Source organism: Saccopteryx leptura, chromosome 10 (assembly GCF_036850995.1).
Source record: "Saccopteryx leptura isolate mSacLep1 chromosome 10, mSacLep1_pri_phased_curated, whole genome shotgun sequence".
Classification (NCBI taxonomy): Eukaryota; Metazoa; Chordata; class Mammalia; order Chiroptera; family Emballonuridae; genus Saccopteryx; species Saccopteryx leptura.
The window spans coordinates 72,528,364-72,550,228 of NC_089512.1; the positions used below are offsets into that span (position 1 = coordinate 72,528,364).

The window sequence follows — 21,865 nt, forward strand, 5'->3', positions numbered from 1 at the left end:
ATTTGAAAAGAAATTTATTGTGAAAAATTTGCTGACACAATTGTAGAGGTTGACAAATCCCAAAATCTACAGTTTGCAAGCAGGAGACTCGGGAGAGTGGATGGTGTAGTTCTGTAAGAGTGTGAAGCTCTGACAGCCAGGAGAGCTGGCTCTGGAGGTTCTAGTCCCGAGCATGGCAGGCTTGAGACCCAGGAAGAGCTCATGTTTCAGTTTAAGTTCAAAGGTGGGAAGAAGCCAGCGTGATGGCTCAGGCAGAGGCAATTCCCTCTTACTCTTGGGAGGTAAGCCCTTTTGTGCTATAAGGTCTTCAACTGATAGGGTGAGGCCCACTCACACTGGGGAAGGCAGTCTGCTTTACTCAGTATCAATGTCAATGTTAAACTTATCCACAAGCACACTCACAAAAACACACAGAATAATATTTGATCAAATATCTGGGTATCCCATGGCCCAGTTAACTTGACACATAAAATTAACCCTCAGAAATGGCTTCCCCATCACAAAAATGACACAGATTTAGGTGTCAAATCCAGGTACCTAATCCTTGCCCACAGTTCTTCTATTTCATTGTGCTATTTGCTGACTCCTCTGTAATAAATGAAAAATACATACAAAAACCCATGGAACTTGATAAATTAGATTTCATCAACAATCAAAACATACTAATCTGGCCCTGGCCGGTTGGCTCCATGTGTGGAAGTCCCAGGCTCAATTCCCAGTTAGGGCACACAGGAGAAGCAACCATCTGCTTCTCCATCCCTGCCCCTTCTCTCTTTCTCTCTCTCTGTTTCTCTCTCTCTCTCTCTTTCTCTTCCCCTCCCACAGCCATGGCTTGATTCGATCTAGTTGGTTCTGGGTGCTGAGTATGGCTCCATGACCTCACCTCAGGCACTGAAATAGCTCGGTTGCTGAGCAATGGAGCAGTGGTCCCAGATGGGCAGAACATCACCCCCTAGTGGAATTTCCAGGTGGATCCTGGTCAGGGTGCATGCAGGTGTATGTCTCTGCCTCCCTGCCTCTCACTGAATAAAAAGGAAAAAAAAAACTTCCACTAGTCTAAAGATATCATCAAGAAAATTAATAGAGCCTGACCAGGCAGTGGCGCAGTGGATAGAGTGTCGGACTGGGTTGCAGAGGACCCAGGTTTGAGACCCCGAGGTCACCAGCTTGAGCACGGGCTCATCTAGTTTGAGCAAAGCTCACCAGCTTGGACCCAAGGTTGCTGGCTTGAGCAAGGGTTTACTCGGTCTGCTGAAGGCCCACAGTCAAGGCACATATGAAAAAGCAATCAATGAACAACTAAGGTGTCGCAACGAAAAACTGATGATTGATGCTTCTCATCTCTCTCCATTCCTATCTGTCTGTCCCTATCTATCCCTCTCTCTGACTCTCTCTCTGTCTCTGTTAAAAAAAATTAATAGTCAAGACACAGACTGGGAGAAGATATTTGCAAAATATATTTTTGACAAAGGACTAGTGTCCAGGATATGTATTAGTGCATGATGGGATGTTTCACAGCATTATCACCAGGGTAATCCCGATTAAAATAATGAATAAACAATATAATACACAGAGGAAGAACATATAGTATATATACATGGTTAAATAATGAATGAATGCCAGATAGCATGACACCTGGTCGAGAGAGAGGAGTGCAGTTGTTTGATGCTCTGTTGTCACAGATAACACAAAGCTGGGCATCCTATGTCCTTGTCTGCACACCTGTACTGCTAACAGGTTTTAATTAGTTTGCAGTCTCATGATATGGAAAGGCTGGCCTGTTTAACTCATTTGTTTTGTATACTTAGTTGTAATCAGAAATTTAAAAACATTTTCTCTTCTTGTCTGACTGGTGGCTTCCCAGTGGATAGAGGGTTGAACCAGGACACTGAAGGCCCCAGTTTAAAACTCTAGGTCACCATCTTGAGCTCAGGCTTGCCAGCTTGAACGTGAGATCATCAACATGATCCCATGGTCACTGGATTGAGCCCTAGGTCACTGGTTTGAGGAAGGGGTCACTGGCTCGGCTTGAGTCCCCTGGGCAAGGCACATTAAGAGAAGCAATCAATAAAAGAACTAAAAGGAAACAACTACATACTGATACTTCTCATCTTTCTCCTTCCCCTCTCTCTCCCTTCCTATTGCTCTATTTAAAAAATAAGTAAATAAAACAAAACAATTTCTCTCCTTGAGAAGAAACCAAATTCCATTAAAGGTGTTTTTGCAATACGGTACTTTCGAGTCAGATAATGAAGGGGAGGGGAGCTAGCATCTAATGAGCATCATGTTTTAGGCCCTCTTTATTCTTCATCATAGCCATGTTGGGGTGTACTGTCATTATCCTCGTTTTACTGAGTGAGGCTCTGCCTAATACAGAGGTAGTAAATGGTTTACCCACTGCTTGTATTGTTTTCATTAGTATTATCATTCTTTATTCATTCATCTGGTCAGTCATTAAGCATATACCCTCTCCTCTAAGCAGAGAGGATCTCAGCTGTGACATGAACACCTCCTGGTGGGGGGAGTGACAGATAACAAACAGGAAAAAGGAAAATCAGTCATTTCAAAGAATGATAATGGCCATGAGCCCAGTACACCAGGGCTGTGAGGTAGTCGCCGATGGAGGGGCCTGTGCCACGCCGCTGTGGATATGGGCCGGGATCTCTGCAGCCTCCCGGCAGCAGCCCAGTACCAGAGCACGTGTGTGTGGACGTAAGCTTGTGCATAGCATATGTGATCTCAGCAGTTTGGAATCATCACCTGGATGGACCCTTTTGCAATATTCTTTTCTAATATGCTCTTGGATCTAAGTAAAAAAAGAAAAAGAAAAAAATTCAACAGTTAAGCAGTAACTATCTCGGACTGCTATTTATTGTATTGACCTTCCTCCCATGGTGGGACTGGCCCACTAGGTTGTTACAATGATTGGGGCCCCTTCTGGCATTTCTTGGAGGGTGGCCAAGAACAGGGATGCCGATGTCCAGAGGCCAACCACGCAACAACAAAGAACTGTCGGGCCCAAGATGCCACTGACCCTCCTTTTGAGAAGCACTTGGTGAGTAATGCAGTGGCTTAAGCTTGTACCCTGAAGTTGTGGGTGTTTAGTTCAAGGTTTGGTTGGCCAGATCTGAGTTCTTTTGTACCCTGCTTTCAGTTGGGTCTCTCCCATTCTGTGACAGAGGCCAGGACTTTGACTTGATTCGTTGTATTCTGTGCTTTTTCTCCTGTTTTCTGGGTGTGTGAGATGGCAAGACAGAGAATGGTGGAGCTTGTTTTTATTTCCTTGCATATACAGTTGAAAAAGCTGTAGCACTTTGGCTTACCAGTCTGTTCTCTAGTCAGAACAAAAAGATTCCAGTAAGAGCAATGTTGATGTGCAACTTGAGAGCCTGTGTGCGGAAAGCCGAGCGAACCACGGTGGTAGAGCTGCCTGCATAAATCACTTCTGGCGTCAAGGTGGGCATATGGCTAGTGAGTGTCCTAATCATTGACTGGCTTTTATAGTCTCATCATGTATAATCACTTTTGAATAGCAGCAGAAAGACAACAGTGAGAGGGAATGAAGATGGCAACTGCTTATGGAATTGTGGATATTAGAAATATTTGATGATCAGTCTATGAGGTGAGAACTTTCTCTCCAAAATATTTTTCAGCCAGGTACACTGTATACCACACTCTCTAAAAATGAGAGCTGTGGTCAGTCCAGAGAGATGAATCTCTATAAGAATTCTTACCTTAGTGGGTTTGCAACACACAAAATAGCAGAGGACCTCAATATAGGCACATTCATATCTTTTGTGTACTATATGCATTAAAAAAATAAAGGAACTTTATTTTGGAACATTTAAGATGCTAAAAAGTTGCAGAGATGGTACAGAGTTCCCGAATCTCCTTTGCTTAATATTTCCTAATGCTGACACCTTGCATAACCGTGATACATTTGCTAAAAGTAAGGAGTTAGCATTGGTACATTACTGTTATTTCCCATCTTAACTCACATTTCACCAGTTTTTGTCACTAGTGTTCCTTTTCTGTCCCCAATCTAGTGCAGGACTCCACGTTGCATATATTTGTTATGTCTTCTTCGTCTTCACTGGTCTGTGCCAGGTTCTTAATCTTTCCTTGTTTCTGCATGACCTTGATACTTTTTATTTTTTAGGTAACAGGAGGGGAGATAGTGAGGCAGACTCCTGCATGCACCCCGACCGGGATCCACCTGGCAACCTAGTCTAGGGCCAATACTCGAGTACTGAGCTGTTGTTAGCACCTGAGGATGATGCATTCAGACCAACTGAGCTATCCTCAGTGCCTTGGGCCGTTCTCTGACCAATCAAGCTACTGACTGTGGGAAAGAAAGAGGGGTGAAGGGGGAGAGGGAAGGGGGAGAAGCAGATGGTTGCTTCTCCTGGGTGACTGGGAATGGAATTCAGGACAGCCATACACTGGGCCGATGCCCTATTCATTGAGCCACCGGCCAGGGCCCAACCTTGATAGTTTTGAACAATATCATTATATGAATTTAACAGACAAAGTTTCACTCTTCACTGCTGGATGAAGACGTTATTTGCAGGTAGTGGGGGAAGTGGAGAACTCTGAGGGGAACATCTGAGTTCTAATCCTGCACTTTTCGGAGTAATGTCACCATTATCAATGGATTTTGCAAGGTTTAAATGAGATAATGTTCATAAAAGCAATTTATGATAAAACATCAAATTTATGATCATCAAAGAGAAATTTGTATGGGTATAATGTATGAGTTTTTCTATTCTGCATATTTGTATAAACTTGAGATTGACACCAGTAATAGATTTTATTCCTGTAGTCATTTGATTAGTTTCTCTGAAGGCTATCTAGACCCTTAAATACTTAAAATTATTTAACTTCCCAGAGGATGTGGGGAGGGGGTATTTTAACCTGTACAGTATTTCTCTGAAAGTTTCATCAGTGCACACCTAAGGCTCACTTTCCTCCTGCTTTACTAGGTGAATAGTTTTCACACCCAAAGCTGTTTGCATGTGCACACATGCACACACACGCACCAGCATGCACACCCTGGCTGTATTGGGAAAAGTGTAGCATGTTTCTGAAAGAGACACAATCCTCTAGAACAGAGGGTGGTAAAATACAGCCTGTGGGGCACATCTATCCCCCTGCCTGTTTTTGTAATAACGTTATATTAGAATACAACCATGTAATCATTTACATATTCTTTAGGGCCTGTAAAGCCAGTAATCAGGGCCAGGGCCACTATCACAGCAGCCCGGCCCTTGCAGGTTCGCATTGGATTCGGACAGTCGGTAAAGAAACCATGGAGCCAAAAACTGGTGGGCCATAGTCTTTAATCTAGCTTGCACCCGGCGGGCAAGTAAAAATACACACTGGGCTCCAAAACCCAGTCACATTCAGTGCTCACAAAGCTACTGATTTATCCGAGTTTCCTAGAATCAAAGGTTTCTAGCTCACCAGCCTTATTTCCCTCAGTTCCCCATCTTCTTCCTTATCCCAGATACAAACTCTGTACAAACTGGCATCTCACTCAGCACTCTGCCATCTTGGCTGCTTCTCCTGGCCTCCTCCACGTGGCCTCCTTTAGCTGCTGGCTCTACTCTCTCCGCTCTCTCATGCTAACCTCAGGAACCAAGGGAGCAAACTCTCGTTCCATCCCCATTTTATAGTGTAGAAATCCAAACCCTTAATCCAATATACATAATAGGGAAGTCTCTAATACAAAGTCACTTCTCCGAGGCATGATAGGATTGTACCACCTTACACCAAAAAGGGTAGGAAAGGCTTAATCCCCAAACCAAGCCCCAGGCTACAAGGATTCTGCCTGCCTTTAGCCCACCCCAACACACATTAATACCACCTGGGCAACGGCCTCTTTAACAAAGTGAGCATAATACATTTTATCTGCCCAACAGGGCCCATTTCCTGCCACAAAGCAGAGTTGTGTTGGAACATAGGTCTTACCGCCTGCAAAACCTAAAACATTCACTCTACGACTACACAAGACACTTCTGTGTGCCCTGCTCTAGACTCCTACTGGTGCATGCCATGTTTTTTTCCCATTCTTGCTTGTCTGGGACTATGTGATTCTCTCTTCTGTTTACATCTTTGAAAGATTTAAGGAGGGGTGCTGTGCAAAGAATAGATTCCTAAGGATGCTCTGCTGAGGGGACTAGCTCACGTTTTCAGACCCATCGAACTACATGGATATTGCTGTGGTCTCAGTTCTGATGATCCAGCAGCAATTCGAGGGGCGTTCTCTTTTGTAACCCTGTCTGTGTGAGATTTCCCGTTGGGTCAGAGTGCCTAGAACTCTGGCCCCAGCCTGCTGTTTTGTGAATGATATCAGATCATATTAGTTTGTGACCCAGATTATCCATTTCTGTCTGAGAATAAATTAGGGTGAGGCTGGGCAGGTAGGCAACAGCTGCTTTAATTACTAGGGATGTTCCATGCTCTGGAATGTCAGCAGGATCTCAGCCTGCATTTGCATAACAATGTTTAAACCATCTTATTTGTCACCATTGTCCTAAGGCCCTGGGAAGGAACCTTGCTCATGTGACATCCCTGGCTGAATGTTCTCTGGAGGTCATTGTTGTTTAAATCAGTGGTTTTAACCACCTGTCCATAAAAGAGTTAACTACCCGGATGTATGAAGGTGATAGAATCTATAATCTTAGGCACAAAATTTCTAGCGTACCAGCACCTGTTGTTCATGGACTGGTGGTTGAAAAACACCGGTTTAGATGTCCCCTTTCTCTGATTCTGTAAATGCTGGGCATTGAGAAGGATACTGAGACAACTTTACAGATGATTCTACTACCCAAGTTTAACTGGAATAACTGTAAGAAGCACAAAATGCTGGAAATGATGAAAAAAATGGAGATGATAGAGTTTAAACCTTCCTTTTCTTTCTGTGCTTAATTCAAGTTTCTTCTCACTGTGGGATGCTATTTGTTATAAAAAGAATCTCTAGGAGGAAAAGAACATAGAAGGTGGTCAGAAATAACAATAAAGCAAATGTCCTAAAGTGCTTACAAAATGTTTTGCGCTTGCTCGTGTGGGGAGTTCAAGGTCAGGTGTCCCGTCCAGAGCTTCATCAGCACACAGCTGTTCGGTATCCTCAGTGTCATGTCACGGACTCGCGCACATTATGTTTTCATTTTATTTAAGTTTTACAGAAACGTGAAGAAAGACTTACTGTCTTTGTACAGCTGGGGGAATGGGTTTAATCTTTGCCTATCTGACTGGGTGCCACCTGCCTGGAGTCATTTCTGCTGTACCTGTCATGATGGGGTGTTATTAGCCCAGTAGTGACGGGCAGTGTTGCAGTTTGCCAGAGATGGGGAGCACTTGTGAGAAATTGACAAACAGGCTCGTTCACAGAGTCTAGCTGCCCACATTTTGTTGAGAAGGGCACTACGCCGTTGGCCCACAGACGTCAGCATCTAGCAGAATCACTGGAAGGCTTGTTAAAACATAGATAGATGGCTGAGCCCGATCCCGCAAATGTTCTAATTCAGTTAAGTCTTGGATGGAACCCCAAATTTGCATTTAACAGTGGAGACAGTGAATCTCCTCCACCTTCATCCCAGGAATTGCTTAAGAGAATTGCTCACTTGGAGCTACAGGGCCAAAAACCAGGCCAGGAATTAGCAAACTATGGCCCTTTGGCCAGATATGCTGCTTGTTTTTGTAAAGTTTTATTGGAGAACAACCTTACTTACATATGATCTGTGGCTGGTTCATGCTACAAAGGCAAAGTTTAGTAGTTGGACCGAGTTCAAACGTGCTCCCAAAGCTGGAAAGTATGGGATTGGCACTTGGTCCTTTACAGAAAAGTGTTGCTGCAGAGTAAGTGCTGGCGAGGATGTGGAGAGAAGGGAACCCTCCTGCACTGCTGGTGGGAATGCAGACTGGTGCAGCCTCTGTGGAAAACAGTATGGAGAGTCCTCAAAAAATTAGAAATGGAACTGCCTTTTGACCCAGCCATCCCACTTTTAGGAATATACCCCAAGAACACCATAGCACTGTTTGAAAAGGATAAATGCACCCCCATGTTTATGGCAGCATTGTTCACAATAGTAAAGATTTGGAAACAGCCCAAGTGTCCATCAGTACATGAGTAGATAAAAAAAGCTGTGGTACGTACACACAATGGAATACTATGGGGCCATGAAAAAGAAGGAAATATTACTTTTTGCGACAACATGGATGGAACTGGAAACTATTAGGTTAAGTGAAATAAGCCAGGCAGAGAAAGAAAAATACATATGACCTTGCTTATTTGAGGAATCCAATGAACAGTGTGAACTGAGGAGCGGAATAGAGACAGAGGTGGGATCAAAGGATCCAGAAGGAAAGCGGACAGTGGGAAAGTGGATGTTAAGGTGATAGGATGGGACAAGAGCAGAAAAGCAAATCCTGGAGGGAAGGGGGGAGGGTGCTACAGGGAGGGAGACAGGGGGCATGTACTGGGGAACACGGGTGACATTAGAATCTACGTAAACACAATAAATTAATAAAAAAAAAGAAAGAAAGAAAAGAAAAGTGTTGCTGGCCCCTGATCTAGATTGATGCATCCATGTCGTTTGGGAGAAGGGTCTTGTAAGTCTTTCTGTGAGGAACTCACATGATGATTGTTCTCAATTTGTGTGTAGTTGTAGAAGCAAGGGCTTTGTTTGTCTTTATTTATTTATTGTTTTACTTACTTCTTCTCAACAGGCTATTCTCCAGATTAATTTCTTACTGTGCGGGTGGAAAAAGTTAAAAATCACATCATTGAAAGAGGAAAATCATTCTCATTTTGACTCTATAATTGTCATATTAGTGATACTGTACTTCTTTTAGATTTTAGTAGAAACTTGTGAAACCTTTCTGGAAAGCAGTTTGTCACTAGAAATGTATAAAATAATGTTCATACTTGTTACTCTAGTAATTCCTTTTTTAGAAAATTTCAGAGAAAATTCATATTCAAGATTTCTTCATTACATCATTTTTTTCTTAAGTGAGAAGTGGGGAGGCAGAGAGACAGATCCCCACATGCACCCTGACTAGGTTCCACCTGGCAAGCCCCCTACCGGGCAATACTCTGCCCCTCTGGGGCCGTTGCTCCATTTCTTTGCCACCAAGCTATTTTAGCACCTGAGGCAAGGCCATGGAGTCATCCTCAGCACCCATGGCCCACTTGCTCCAGCTGAGCCATGACTGCATGAGGGGATGAGAGAGATAGAGAGAGAGAAAGAGAAGGGAAGGAGTGGAGAAGCAGATGGTCACTTCTCCTGTGTGCCCTAACTGGGAATCAGACCCGGGACTTGCACATGCCGGGCCAACGCTCTACCACTGAGCCAACTGGCCAGGGTATCATTACATCATTGTTTATAGTAGTTTTATTTCCTCAAAAAAAGAAAAGATATCTGGGCCCTGGCTGGTTGGCTCAGCGGTAGAGCGTCGGCCTGGTGTGCGGGGGACCCGGGTTCGATTCCCGGCCAGGGCACATGGGAGAAGCGCCCATTTGCTTCTCCACCCCCACCCCCTCCTTCCTCTCTGTCTCTCTCTTCCCCTCCCGCAGCCAAGGCTCCATTGGAGCAAAGATGGCCCGGGCGCTGGGGATGACTCCTTGGCCTCTGTCCCAGGCGCTAGAGTGGCTCTGGTCGCGACAGAGCGACGCCCTGGAGGGGCAGAGCATCGCCCCCTGGTGGGCAGAGCGTCACCCCTGGTGGGTGTGCCGGGTGGATCCCGGTCGGGCGCATGCGGGAGTCTGTCTGACTGTCTCTCCCAGTTTCCAGCTTCAGAAAAGTACAAAAAAAAAAAGAAAAAAAGAAAAAGAAAAGATATCTAACTATCTAGTAATATGAAACTAATAAATGATGATGAATCTACACTGTGACTTTGGAGCCCTTTAAAATCAAGCTGGAGAAAGGGAAGCTGGAGGGAACTCATATCAAAAGCTGTAAACAGGCCTGGCCTGTGGTGGCACAGTGGATAAAGTATCGACCTGGAAAGCTGAGGTAGCTAGTTCAAAACCCTGGGCTTATCCTGTCAAGGCACATATGGGAGTTGATGCTTCCTGCTCCTTCCTCATTGTGTCTCCTTTCTCTCTCTCTCTTTCCTCCCTCAAATGAATAAATAAAATCTTTTTTAAAAAAGCTGTAAACATTTTTGTGCTTTTGGTTCCAATATTTTCCTTTCAAGAATCATGAGAAAGCCTCCCCAGGCAGTGGCACAGTAGATGGATTGTCAACTAGGGATGCTGAGGACTTAGGTTCAAAACCCCGAGGTTGCCAGCATGAGCAGTCTCGCTCATCTGGCTTGAGAGTGGGGTCACTGGCTTAAGCGTGGGATCATAGATATGACCCCATGGTCGCTGGCTTGAGCCCAGAAGTCACTGGCTTGAAGCCCAAGGTCACTGGCTTGAGCAAGGGGTCACTGGCTCAGCTGGAGTCTTCCAGTCAGGGCACATATGAGAAAGCAATCAATGAACAACTAAGGTACTGCAACAACAAGTTGATGCTTCTCATCTCTCCCATTCTGTCTCTCTGTCCCGTCTTGTCTGTCTGTCTGTCTGTCTCTCTCTCACTAAAAAAAAAAAAGAAAGAAAAAGAAAAAAATCATGAGAAAGCAATCAGTAATATAGATAGCTTTTACACAAGGAGAATTGTCCCAGTGAAAACATTGAATATGCTTAGTAATTGGTAATAGTTAAGTGGGTTGTGATGGAAGGAGAAGATACAATACTCTATAGGTAATAACACTGTATTTTGGAGCACGAGTAGTATATTGGAAGTGTTATGAATTATGTGTTAGAATATTTAGATACAGATCCACATACATATACGACATGAGCCTCCAGGTCTCAAAGGTAGTAGGGACTCTTATTCCACTCAATCCTGCTCATCCCAGATAAGCCCGGACACTGGGTTCATTTTGACTTCTCCCTTACCTTTGCTTTCTTCCTCTATCATGTCAGCAAACCAGATCAGTTCCAGCTTTAAATGACACCTTCTTTCTGACCTGCCAGCCCTTCTTCCCAGAGGGGCCTTTCCTTGTCCAGGCATTTCAGGTCTCTTGTGCTCAGCAGAACTGGCTTCCTGCCGTCACTTGCCCCAGCCGGACCCACTGCACAGGTACACAAGTCACCTCAGAATTTAGAACAAGCCTTCCCACCTCCTTGACTAAAATCCCTTCGGTGGGTTCCTACTGAGCTTAGAATACAATGCAAACTCTTTATTATGGCCGATGAGGCACAGGATTATCTGCCGTCCACGTCTCTTTCTTAGCCTCATTTAGCCTGTTACCCCGTCTGAGTTTCATGCCATTTTTCTAACATGCTGCCCTCTTTTCCAATTCTAGACCATTTGCACATGCTGTTCCCTCTGCCTAAAATGCCCCTCCTCTGACACTGCATTAGCCACCAGCCGCTGATCTTCCTTCAGTTCTCATCTGAACAATCGTCTCTGTCTGCAGGCCCTCCCTGTCTCTTCTTTCTAATGTGTGCACGTCAGTCCCTGAGCAGGAATTCTGTGCTGTCTCCCTGTATTTGAGGCCCAGAGAGTGTGGCTATCTGCAATTAATAAATATCTGTTGAATGAGTGGATGGTTCTCCTTAAATATCTAAGTGTATTATGAGTACACAGGTATGTACGTGTAAATGTGTACCTACACAATCAAATGTTAATCGTGATGCCAGTCACATTACAGTTGATTTTAGCTTTGTTGTACTTTTCAAATATTGTAATTACTGTATATTACATTTTTATTTTTATTTTATTTTATTTTATTTTATTTTATTTTTTTCTTTTGAAGCTGGAAACGGGGAGAGACAGTCAGACTCCCGCATGTGCCCGACCGGGATCCACCTGGCACGCCCACCAGGGGCAACGCTCTGCCCACCAGGGGGGCGATGCTCTGCCTCTCCGGGGCGTCGCTCTGCCGCGACCAGAGCCACTCCAGCGCCTGGGGCAGAGGCCAAGGAGCCATCCCCAGCGCCCGGGCCATCTTTGCTCCAATGGAGCCTTGGCTGCGGGAGGGGAAGAGAGAGACAGAGAGGAAGGAGGGGGGGGTGGAGAAGCAAATGGGCGCGTCTCCTATGTGCCCTGGCCGGGAATCGAACCCGGGTCCCCTGCATGCCAGGCCGACACTCTACCGCTAAGCCAACCGGCCACGGCATGTATATTACATTTTTATTATGGTAAAATGCATATAATGTGAAGTTACTAGTTTTAACCTTTTTTTTTTTAAGCGAGAGAGAGACAGACAGGGAAAGAAACAAGAAGGGAGCGAGATTAGAAGCATTAATTATTTGTTGTGGCTCCTTAGTTGTTCATTGATTGTTTCCCATATGTGCCTTGGCCACAGAGGCTACAGCAGAGTGAGTGACCCCTTGCCCAAGGCAGTGACCTTGGGCTCAAGTCAGCAACCTTGGGATCATGTCTGTCATCCCATGTCGAAGTTGGTGACCTTGGGGTTTCGAACCTATGTCCTTAGCTTCCCAGGCTGACACTATCCACTGAGCCACCACCTGGTCAGGTAATTTTAACCATTTTTTAAGCACACAGTCTGGTGGCAGCAATTACATTCTCATTGTTGTGCAGCCACTGCCCCTACCATCCCCATACCTTCTTCATTTCCCAGTAGACACCCTGTGCCAGTCATTTATATTATATTTACAGTTGAAAAAAATGTACTAGAAACAAATAGCAAGCATCTTTTCCAAGCAAAGCTCATTTCAGTGTCTTTCAGATTATAAGTTTGAGTGACTATAAAACTGTAGTTAATTTGTATTTAAATTTATAACTTTGGTTTAAAAATTACTCTTTCTAAACTTAACCTTCTCAACTGGCAGATTTTTTTTTTCTGCAATAGCTCCACCACAGTGCAAACCATTGTGTTGTCATAATAAATATAGCTTCCCTACAATTCATATCATTACTTGAAGAAATTGTGTGCTAAAGCAGAATCTCTTGACATGCCATTAGTATATTATTCATGTACAAGGTTTCCTCTACAGTGAAAATTTGAAATGCATTAAAGTCTAAATTCTAATTGTAAAGAAACACTATTCTCGGACCTGGTAGAGGTGGGTGCTCTGGAGTTCACATGATACAGCGAGAGTTGTGTTTTACCTTCTTGGTCAGAAACAGATGGTGTAAGAGGGCTGAAAAGCATTGCCACTGGAAAGCCAGCTTCCTGACTATGAAGATGGTTCCTACTGACTAGCATTGTCCCTGTGGAGCTACAACCTAGAAGACAGAGATCAGATCACACAGAGTCCTCTCAAAACCCATCCCCTTGAAAACGATGCTTCTGGTTGAGTTGGTGGAAAACTGTCTAGTCTAAGAGAGGAAAAGTTTGATAAATGACACCCCTCGATTATGTTAGGGGATTGTTTCATGTTTAAATAACAACAAGCAAAATGTGCAACATAAATAATTTATAAAGGAATCATACCCAGAACATATATTTAAAAATCTTACCCAGAAGAACAAAACAGCCCATTAGGAAAATGCAGAAAGAATATGAATAGGAAGTTACAGAAGGGGAAACACAAAAGATAGAATGGTTGATTTCACTAATAATCAATAATTGTAAATTAGTATAACACCAAAATGTCATCTTGGCCTCGTTAAATTAGGAAGGTTTTTAAAAGATGAACTTTGCAAGAAAGAGTCAACACTGTTCATGTGAAGGCCTGCTTACAAGCTGCTTTTGGCTAGAAACTGGGAGCTGGGATTTCAGAAGTGTCCTCCCTTCCCTGGCGGGAGTGTGGCTCCCGGTGATGTAACTCTTTATGCAAAAGGTGTGGTTTACAGTTCCCTTCTGAGAGTCCAGAAGTTTGTTTCATGCCAGGCAGACACAGCCTACAGGACCAGTTTCTGATAGAAACTCGGGACCCTGAGTGTCTGACTAGCTTCCTTGAGTTCCTAATGGGCAGCATTTCACAAGTGTTCTTATCATCTATATATTAGTCTGTGAATCCTCACAGTGAATCATCAAATATGGGGGTGGTATGAGGCTCCACTGATAAGCTAATGATAGAAATTGTTGCCCTGAGTGCGAGAAAACAGGACCTCAAAAAATTGCTGGTGGAAGGTAAATTGGTACCACCATTTTGGAAAGGAATTTACCAATAGCTAGGTAAACTAAAGATGTCTATATCTATTTCCAGATTTAGACCATCTAGTGCAAAAAAAATGAACACATTTGTTTTAAAAAAAAAGGTATTACAATGACATTAGAGCATTGTCTTGTCACACAGAATGGAGATTGTCTAATACAAAGAAGTAATAAATTTTGATGTGTTTTTTAAGTGAAATATTATACAACATTTAAAATAACAAAAGTTACATAATTGATACAGTTAAATTTTAGTAAACTAATGTGAATTTTAAAAGCTGCAATACATTGTTTTAAATGTAAAAGGAAATTCCCGATATATAGATAAAATAGGAAAATATAAAATAATGCCAAATCTAGGGCAGTCTAAGCCCCATTTTCCCCCATTTATATTATAAAATTGTCTTAAATTAAGCTCTGAATCCTTTTCTTGGAAAAAGTTCCACATGTTCCTGACCTATATTTTCTTTTCCAGTTGCAAAACAAATCCTGAATTAAAACAAAGTGCAGATACTATGACATATTTCGTCTTGCAATTTATTATTTCATTAGCTCACTGCTCTTGACAATTAGAAGATTTATAGACAGGTCCCCTAAATAATTGGCAACTAATTTGGGCTTAGATGTCAAAAGTACAGTATTCTTAATGTAATACAAAGGGTGAGGCTTTCCGCTTACAAATGTCACAGAATAAATGTTAATGGGCAGCATAGTCAACCCTGCCCTCTGGCACACCCACAGCAGAGAGGAGTTGTAGTTTGTTGATTGTAAACTGTAGCTGGCTTAGCTAGTTTTAATGTAAAGCTTCAGTGTGAACCGAGAGTGTCTGTGTCTTACTGCCTTCCAGTCTGTAAGTCCCGGGTTTATCTTGATAGGTTCGGCATGTGTGAGCCTATTGTATAGGGATAAAGAGATACTGTATCCCGAACCTTTGAGATTTTGCATTTTGCATTGGTTGCTAGCAGTACTTTTGGATCGCATAGACCAGAGGTCCCCAAACTTTTTACACAGGGGACCAGTTCACTGTCCCTCAGACTGTTGGAAGACCGGACTATAAAAAAAACTATGAACAAATCCCTATGCACACTGCACATATCTTATTTTAAAGTAAAAAAACAAGACAAGAACAAATACAATATTTAAAATAAAGAACAAGTAAATTTAAATAAACAAACTGACCAGTATTTCAATGAGAACTATGCTCCTCTCACTGACCACCAATGAAAGAGGTGCACCTTCTGGAAGTGTGGCGGGGGGTGGATAAATGGCCTCAGGGGGCTGCATGCGGCCCGCGGGCCATAGTTTGGAGACCCCTGCCATAGACATCTTTGGTATCATGGCTCAAATGATGTCAGTGTCTTTCTAATGTGTAGGACTCTGGTCTCCTAAGGGGAGTATAAAACCCTAGATTTTAGGTAATAGAGTGTTTGCTGGTAAACATTGTTATCCTTTTAGTCACATTCCTGAGTGCTTTATACCTAGAGATAGAGTTGGCAGGTGTGACTGTCAGATATCAGTCATTTACCAGTGGTTTCATTGGCTGAACTTCAACTCCAGCGCAGTGCTGGAATATATCACAGATTAAACATTTGCTAATCAGTTTACACATTTGAGCACACGCAGAATTTTATTCCTTTTCATAAACTGTAGAAATATTCTGTAACCCAAATTTTGCTAGGCCTATATTTTATTTCTCACTATTTCTAAGCCAATAGGATGGATTTTATCTTTAGCTGCCTTTTTATATAAAAAGGAGCAGTCCTCCTCTGGACAGATCCCAGGTCTTTACCTCCTGCCTCAAACAGTTGTCCACTCTGTGTTCTCATGATGGTCATTTCTCATTGCCAAGCACTCTCACTGACTCCTCGCAGTGGTCTTGTGCGAATGAGAAGCATGAGGTTCAGAGGTAATCAGAATACTCGGGCTCACCAGCTAATCACACAGAGCCAGGATTTAAACCCCAGCCTGTCTAACTACCAAGATGTATTCTATCTTTCATTTAGTTCATTTTTCTAATGGGAATTTGAGAACTAAGCATTTGGAACAGTGTCTACCACATAGTCATGCAATAATGATGTATATTTAAAATTTTTGAACTAGATTGTATTACTGTATAACTTACACGTGGTAGAAGGAACTTGTTTACATGTACAGCTCTGTAAGTTTTGACAAATGTGTAAATCTGTGATATCACTATCATAACCAAGATATATTTTACTGGCCTCTCCCTTAAAATGTTTCTTTGTGCTCTCCCCATTTAAAACACTTTATTTTGGAATCACTGCAAATACCAAGGAAGTTATAAAAAACTGCAGAGGTCCCATGTCCCCCTCACCCAGTTTCCCCCAATGATAACATTGTATATAATTGTAGTACAGTGGCAAAGCCGGGAAATTGACAATGGTGGACTTCTTAGATCTTAAATCCTCTGTGCCCATGTGCAGTCAATCTGTCTATCTTCAGGAAACAACTTAACTGCCTTCTGTGACTAGAAATTTGGTTAGCCTTTACTAAAACTTTTTGTAAAAATAGCTTTGTACAGTATGCTTTCTTTTGTGCCTAGCTTCTTTTGCCTAGTATCAGTCTTTGAGATTCATCAATATTATGTATGTATTTCTTTTATTTGTGATGTACTAGCCTATTATTTGAATATAATGCAGTTTGCTTATCCATTCTCCTACTGATGGACATTTGGGTTCTTTCTAACTTGGACCTATTATATAATGAACAAAGTTACTATGAAGATCCATCTACAAGTTGTGTGTGTGTGTGTGTGTACTTATTTTCATTTTCCTTGCATAAATAAGAGTGGAATTGTTGGGTCATTTGGTTAGTGAAGGTTTAACTTTATAAGATGCTGCTGAATTATTTTTCCAGAAGAATGAACCATTTTATACACCTACTAGGAGTGCATAATACAATTCCTGTTGTTCCACAATCTCGCTAACAATTGAGATTGTCAGTCATTAATTTTTGCTATTCTAGTGGGTTGGTAGTAGCATCTTCTTGTGGTTTCAATTTGCCTTTCTCTGATAATTAATGATACATGAATATCTTTTTATGTGCTTAATGGACAATCATAAATATTCTTTTGTGAAATATCTGATCAAACCTTGTGCATATTTTAGAGGGGAGTGAGTGGAACATGTGAGTATTTGTCTTCCTCATTTAATTTGATGAGTAAATGAATATTTATTGAATGACCTATTTATTGATTGACTTGAATATATGTATTTTTGTTTGTGTTTGTGGCCACTTGAAACTGTAGATATAATACAATTAAAATAAAATAGTTCAGATTGGTTTCTGTTAGTATATTCTAAAATGATCAACCATAGCAGGAAATCTTGTTTTGAACATGATATTAGAAGAAAGATCAATAGTTTTCTGCCCTACGTAGGACATATCATCATCCTAACTACTCTTGTCATCCTCATGACTTACTATTTTTGACCGGGAGGAAATGATCATCTGAGGACATGTACAGTGTGTCCGTAAAGTCATGGTGCACTTTTGACCAGTCACAGGAAAGCAACAAAAGACGATAGAAATGTGAAATCTGCACCAAATAAAAGGAAAACTCTCCCAGTTTCATACCTATTCAGTGCAGTTCCATGTGAGCTCATGCACAGATTTTTTAGGGCTCCTTAGGTAGCTATCCCGTATAGCCTCTACAGACTCGTCACTGACTGATGGTCTACCAGAACGGGGTTTCTCCACCAAACTGCCAGTTTCCTTCAACTGTTTATCCCACCGAGTAATGTTATTCCTATGTGGTGGCGCTTCATAATAAACACGCCAATATTCACGTTGCACTTTGGTCACGGATTCGAATTTAGTGAGCCACAGAACACACTGAACTTTCCTCTGTATCATCCGCATCTCGACTGGCACGGCCGTGGCTACTCCGCTGTACACACGGTGTTACATCATCATCTGCGCATGCGCACATGCTGCCACATCATCCTACAGAAACTGGGAGAGTTTTCCTTTTATTTGGTGCAGATTTCACATTTCTATTGTCTTTTGTTGCTTTACTGTGACCGGTCAAAAGTGCACCATGACTTTCTGGACACACTGTATATTGTGGTTTACGTGGATACTGAATGGCTGCATTGTTTCTCCAAGGCTGCTAATGCTCTTACCTAATTGTTATCTTGTCAAAAAATGGAAGGACAGTCTGAGCCTAGTTATTTTTAGTGTCACTGAAGTGTCTTTCTCCATTAACAATGGATGTGAGCTAGGTTGATAGGTAGGCCTTCTGTAGATGCTATAAACTGTAATTTGTTTATAATTAAACATTTATTTACCTTCTTTCTCTAGCACATTTGCAACAATATAATTTTTTAGTTTTATTTTTGTTCTATTACTTGTAGAGAATTACAAAGAAATTAACACATATCTCCATCCCGATAACTAGTGCTTAAATAATAACAATAATGAAGAAGAAATATGTATTTCGAGCCCTGGCCAGTTGGCTCAGTGGTAGAGCTTCAGCCTGGCATGTGGAAGTCCCAAGTTCAGTTCCTGATCAGGGCACACAGGAGAAGCGTCCATATGCTTCTCCACCCTTCCCCCTCTCCTTTCTCTCTCTCTCTTCCCCTCTCCCGCAGCCAAGGCTCCATCGGAGCAGAGATGGCCCCAGGCGCTAAGGACCGCTCAGTGGACTCCGCCTCAGGTGCTAGAATGGCTCTGGCCACAATGGAGTGATACCTCAGATGGGCAGAGTATCGCCCCCTGGTGGGCATGGCAGGTGGATCCTTGTTGAGCGCATGCAGGAGTCTGTTCTGACTGGCTCCCCGCTTCTAACTTCGGAAAAATACAAAAAAAGAAATATGTATTTAGTATTTAAATCTCAACATAGGATAGTGAGGTCTCTATAGTTCTATCTGTCTATAGTGATATCTCTTTTAGTTCCCACATCTCCCTAAAGGAAACTGTTGTTAAAACTTTCTGATGATTCCTTCCACTGATACATGGTCTCTCCTTTTCTTAATTTTCTTTTTACACAGAAGTAATGAGACTGCATACACCATTTTACATATTTTCCTGCAGTGTTAAGACATAGGATGTTAGCTTTCATAGAGTAGTTACTGTTTGGATAAACTGTTCTTTAATTAGTTGATGCCTGGTGGTTGTTTTCAGGTTTTTTTGTCTCTACTTTTATTTGTTTGTAGTTATAAAAGTGGTTCAATAGTCACTACTGGAGATTCTGGCAGACTTTTGCAAGAATACCCATAAGGCAAATTTCTGCCAATTGGATTTCTGGTCGAAGAACATTTTATTATTTGTCAGCTGTTGGGAGATTGTCCTCTTTGAGGTTCCAGCTATTTGCTCTCTCTCTTAGCAGCATCTGCAAATGTTCACAGCACCTATTTTTAATATAATAACTTTGTTTAAATTCTTTGTTATATTAGCCTTCTAGTATTATGTGAAATGGGATCCCCAGAATAATGCTATTTTAATGCTGTTTTACCATTGTTACATTCTTGCTTGCTTTTCCCCCTGCAGAGACAAACCAAAGTAAGTCTTCCTAATGACTGAGGGTGGCTGACTACAACGGCTTCCTGTGGCTTTCCCACGCAGCCTCTGGGGCTGCCAGCCCTGGGAAGCCCTGTCATTGATGTGTCCTGTCTGTTTTATACATTTCCTGCAGGAGGAAAGCTGAACAAGGACCTGCGCCACTTTCTCAACCAGCGGTTCCAGAAGGGCTCTCCTGACCACGAGCTGCAGCAGACCATACGGGATAATCTTTATCACCATGCAGTGCCTTGTAAGTAGCTGGTCTGGGGCGTCTTACAGATGGGTGGGTGTGTGAAAAGTGGAGGCAAGAGAGGAGAGCTGGTTCTGAGACACGGCATTCCAGGGAATCATAATTAACAATAGGACTCATGGCACCACACAAGGTGGATTACTTGGCTTTTGAGTATTGGGTCTGCCGCTTACTTAGCTTATAATGCTGGGCAAATAACTTATCCTTGTAAGATTCAGTTTTCACAGCAGTGGAAAGGACATCTCAGTAATACTAACAATGTCATAGAACTATTATGAGGAGTAAATAAGATGAGGTATGTCAGTTTTGTGTAGTCTGGGCAGGGTGTAAGCCTCCGTAAATGTTAACCATAACAGTATTAATGGCATGGACCAGACCAGAGGCCTTCACTGGTGAGGCAGGGGTAGGGTATGACAGATTATTGGTAGCTCAGTTGTAGCGAAGTGTTATCATGCTCTACCAGATTTTCTCCCTGTACAGCCAGTCATCAGGTTGGAATCCCGGAAAGACATACAGTTATTTCATTTCATTCAAAATAGGAAGAAAGAATGGGTTTTATTATTTGGAAGTTTTCTTGTCTTCTATTACCCCACATCCTTCAAAGTTTGAAATATCTTTTTCGAAATATGCTCTTTTAACCAGGAAAAAAAAGAAAGAATAAATAGAAGGTCAAAGTATTCTGCTTCTTGCTGTGATTTGTTTGTTATAAATGGTTTCTTTAAAAATACAATAATATTTCTAAAGTATTGTGCTAGAGTGTAAATGTTTCCTGATATTCCTGCAAAATGATAAACATACCCAATTGCAGTTGTACCACAGCTCTGCGTGGACTGACCGTGAATCTAGCTGGGGCATTTGGAGGTCAGTTTCTAGAAAAACCCCTGCCCTCCATTTTACATATTCACCAAAGCAAGCCTCCAAGAAAAAAAGAGGTTGACTTCAAGTCACTTAGGCCCATGCCCAAAGTGGCCCTTTCTGCTGCAGGGCTGACCTGCACTGGGCAGAGGAATGTTGTCATTATTAATGGGGATTCCTGGTCCTCAGCTCTCTTGGGCTTTCAGCATTGGAATCCTAATAATATCCTAATAATATTTTTTACACTTGGATTAGTAATAAATTTTTATGTTAACCACATGGAAAAGGCAGGGATTATATATATATATATATATATATATATATATATATATATATATAATATATAATATATTTGAGCTATAATATATTTATAGCTCAAATATAATATATTTATATAGCTCAAGAAACTAAGGCACTAAGGCAGCGGTTCTCAACCTGTGGGTCGTGACCCCGGCGGGGGTCGAACGACCAAAACACAGGGGTCGCCTAGAGCCATCGGAAAATACATATTTAAACCAATTCTATCAGGCTTGAGGGTGACTAGGGCCTCAGGTCTCCTTAGCGCACCATTGCACCGCCTCTGATATACTGCCCAATTTTACTCTTAGAAAAACCTTTTGAGGGTGGGATTTTTAATACCCATTTTACAGATGAGGAGACAGAGTCTTGGGGAGATCAAGCTATCAGAGCTGTTTCTGTAGCTGCCCGTGGCGCCTTTGAAGTTCTAGAATAGCAGGCTGAATGCAGTTTTACAGAATTTAGTAATTGCAGAATCATGATTGTTCTCTGTGTACTTTCCCCCTATTTAGAATCCAGTTTTAGAAATGGGGAATGAAGCACATTGAACACACCATTTCTTGATGCATCTGTGGTGTTACTATGGTTACATTTTTTGGCATGCGTTCTCATTTATGTTTTCCACTGATTTTATTGTACCTTTGAGCTAAAAGAGCTAAATGGCTTGATTTTAAGCTTACGCCTATGTAGGAACTGGCGCAAAAATGACCTCAGCCTTTTAAAAACAGTGGAAAATCATGTTTTATCTTTATTTGTATAAAGGAGGTGGTGTTGAGGTTGCATTTCTATGAAACCAGCAAATTAGGAAATTGGAACGTG

At 42.1% G+C, this 21,865-nt stretch overlaps 1 protein-coding gene across 12 annotated transcripts in view; it reads left to right on the plus strand.

The window, feature by feature from the left end:
* The window catches only part of MAGI1 (membrane associated guanylate kinase, WW and PDZ domain containing 1), a 778,572-nt gene that overhangs the window by 444,700 nt on the left and 312,007 nt on the right, over nt 1-21,865 (plus strand). For all 12 annotated transcript variants that reach the window (XM_066351952.1, XM_066351954.1, XM_066351956.1 and 9 more), the window contains exon 2: nt 19,778-19,894. In XM_066351952.1, coding sequence (XP_066208049.1) covers nt 19,778-19,894 — 117 coding nt within the window. The remainder of the gene's footprint in view (nt 1-19,777; nt 19,895-21,865) is intronic.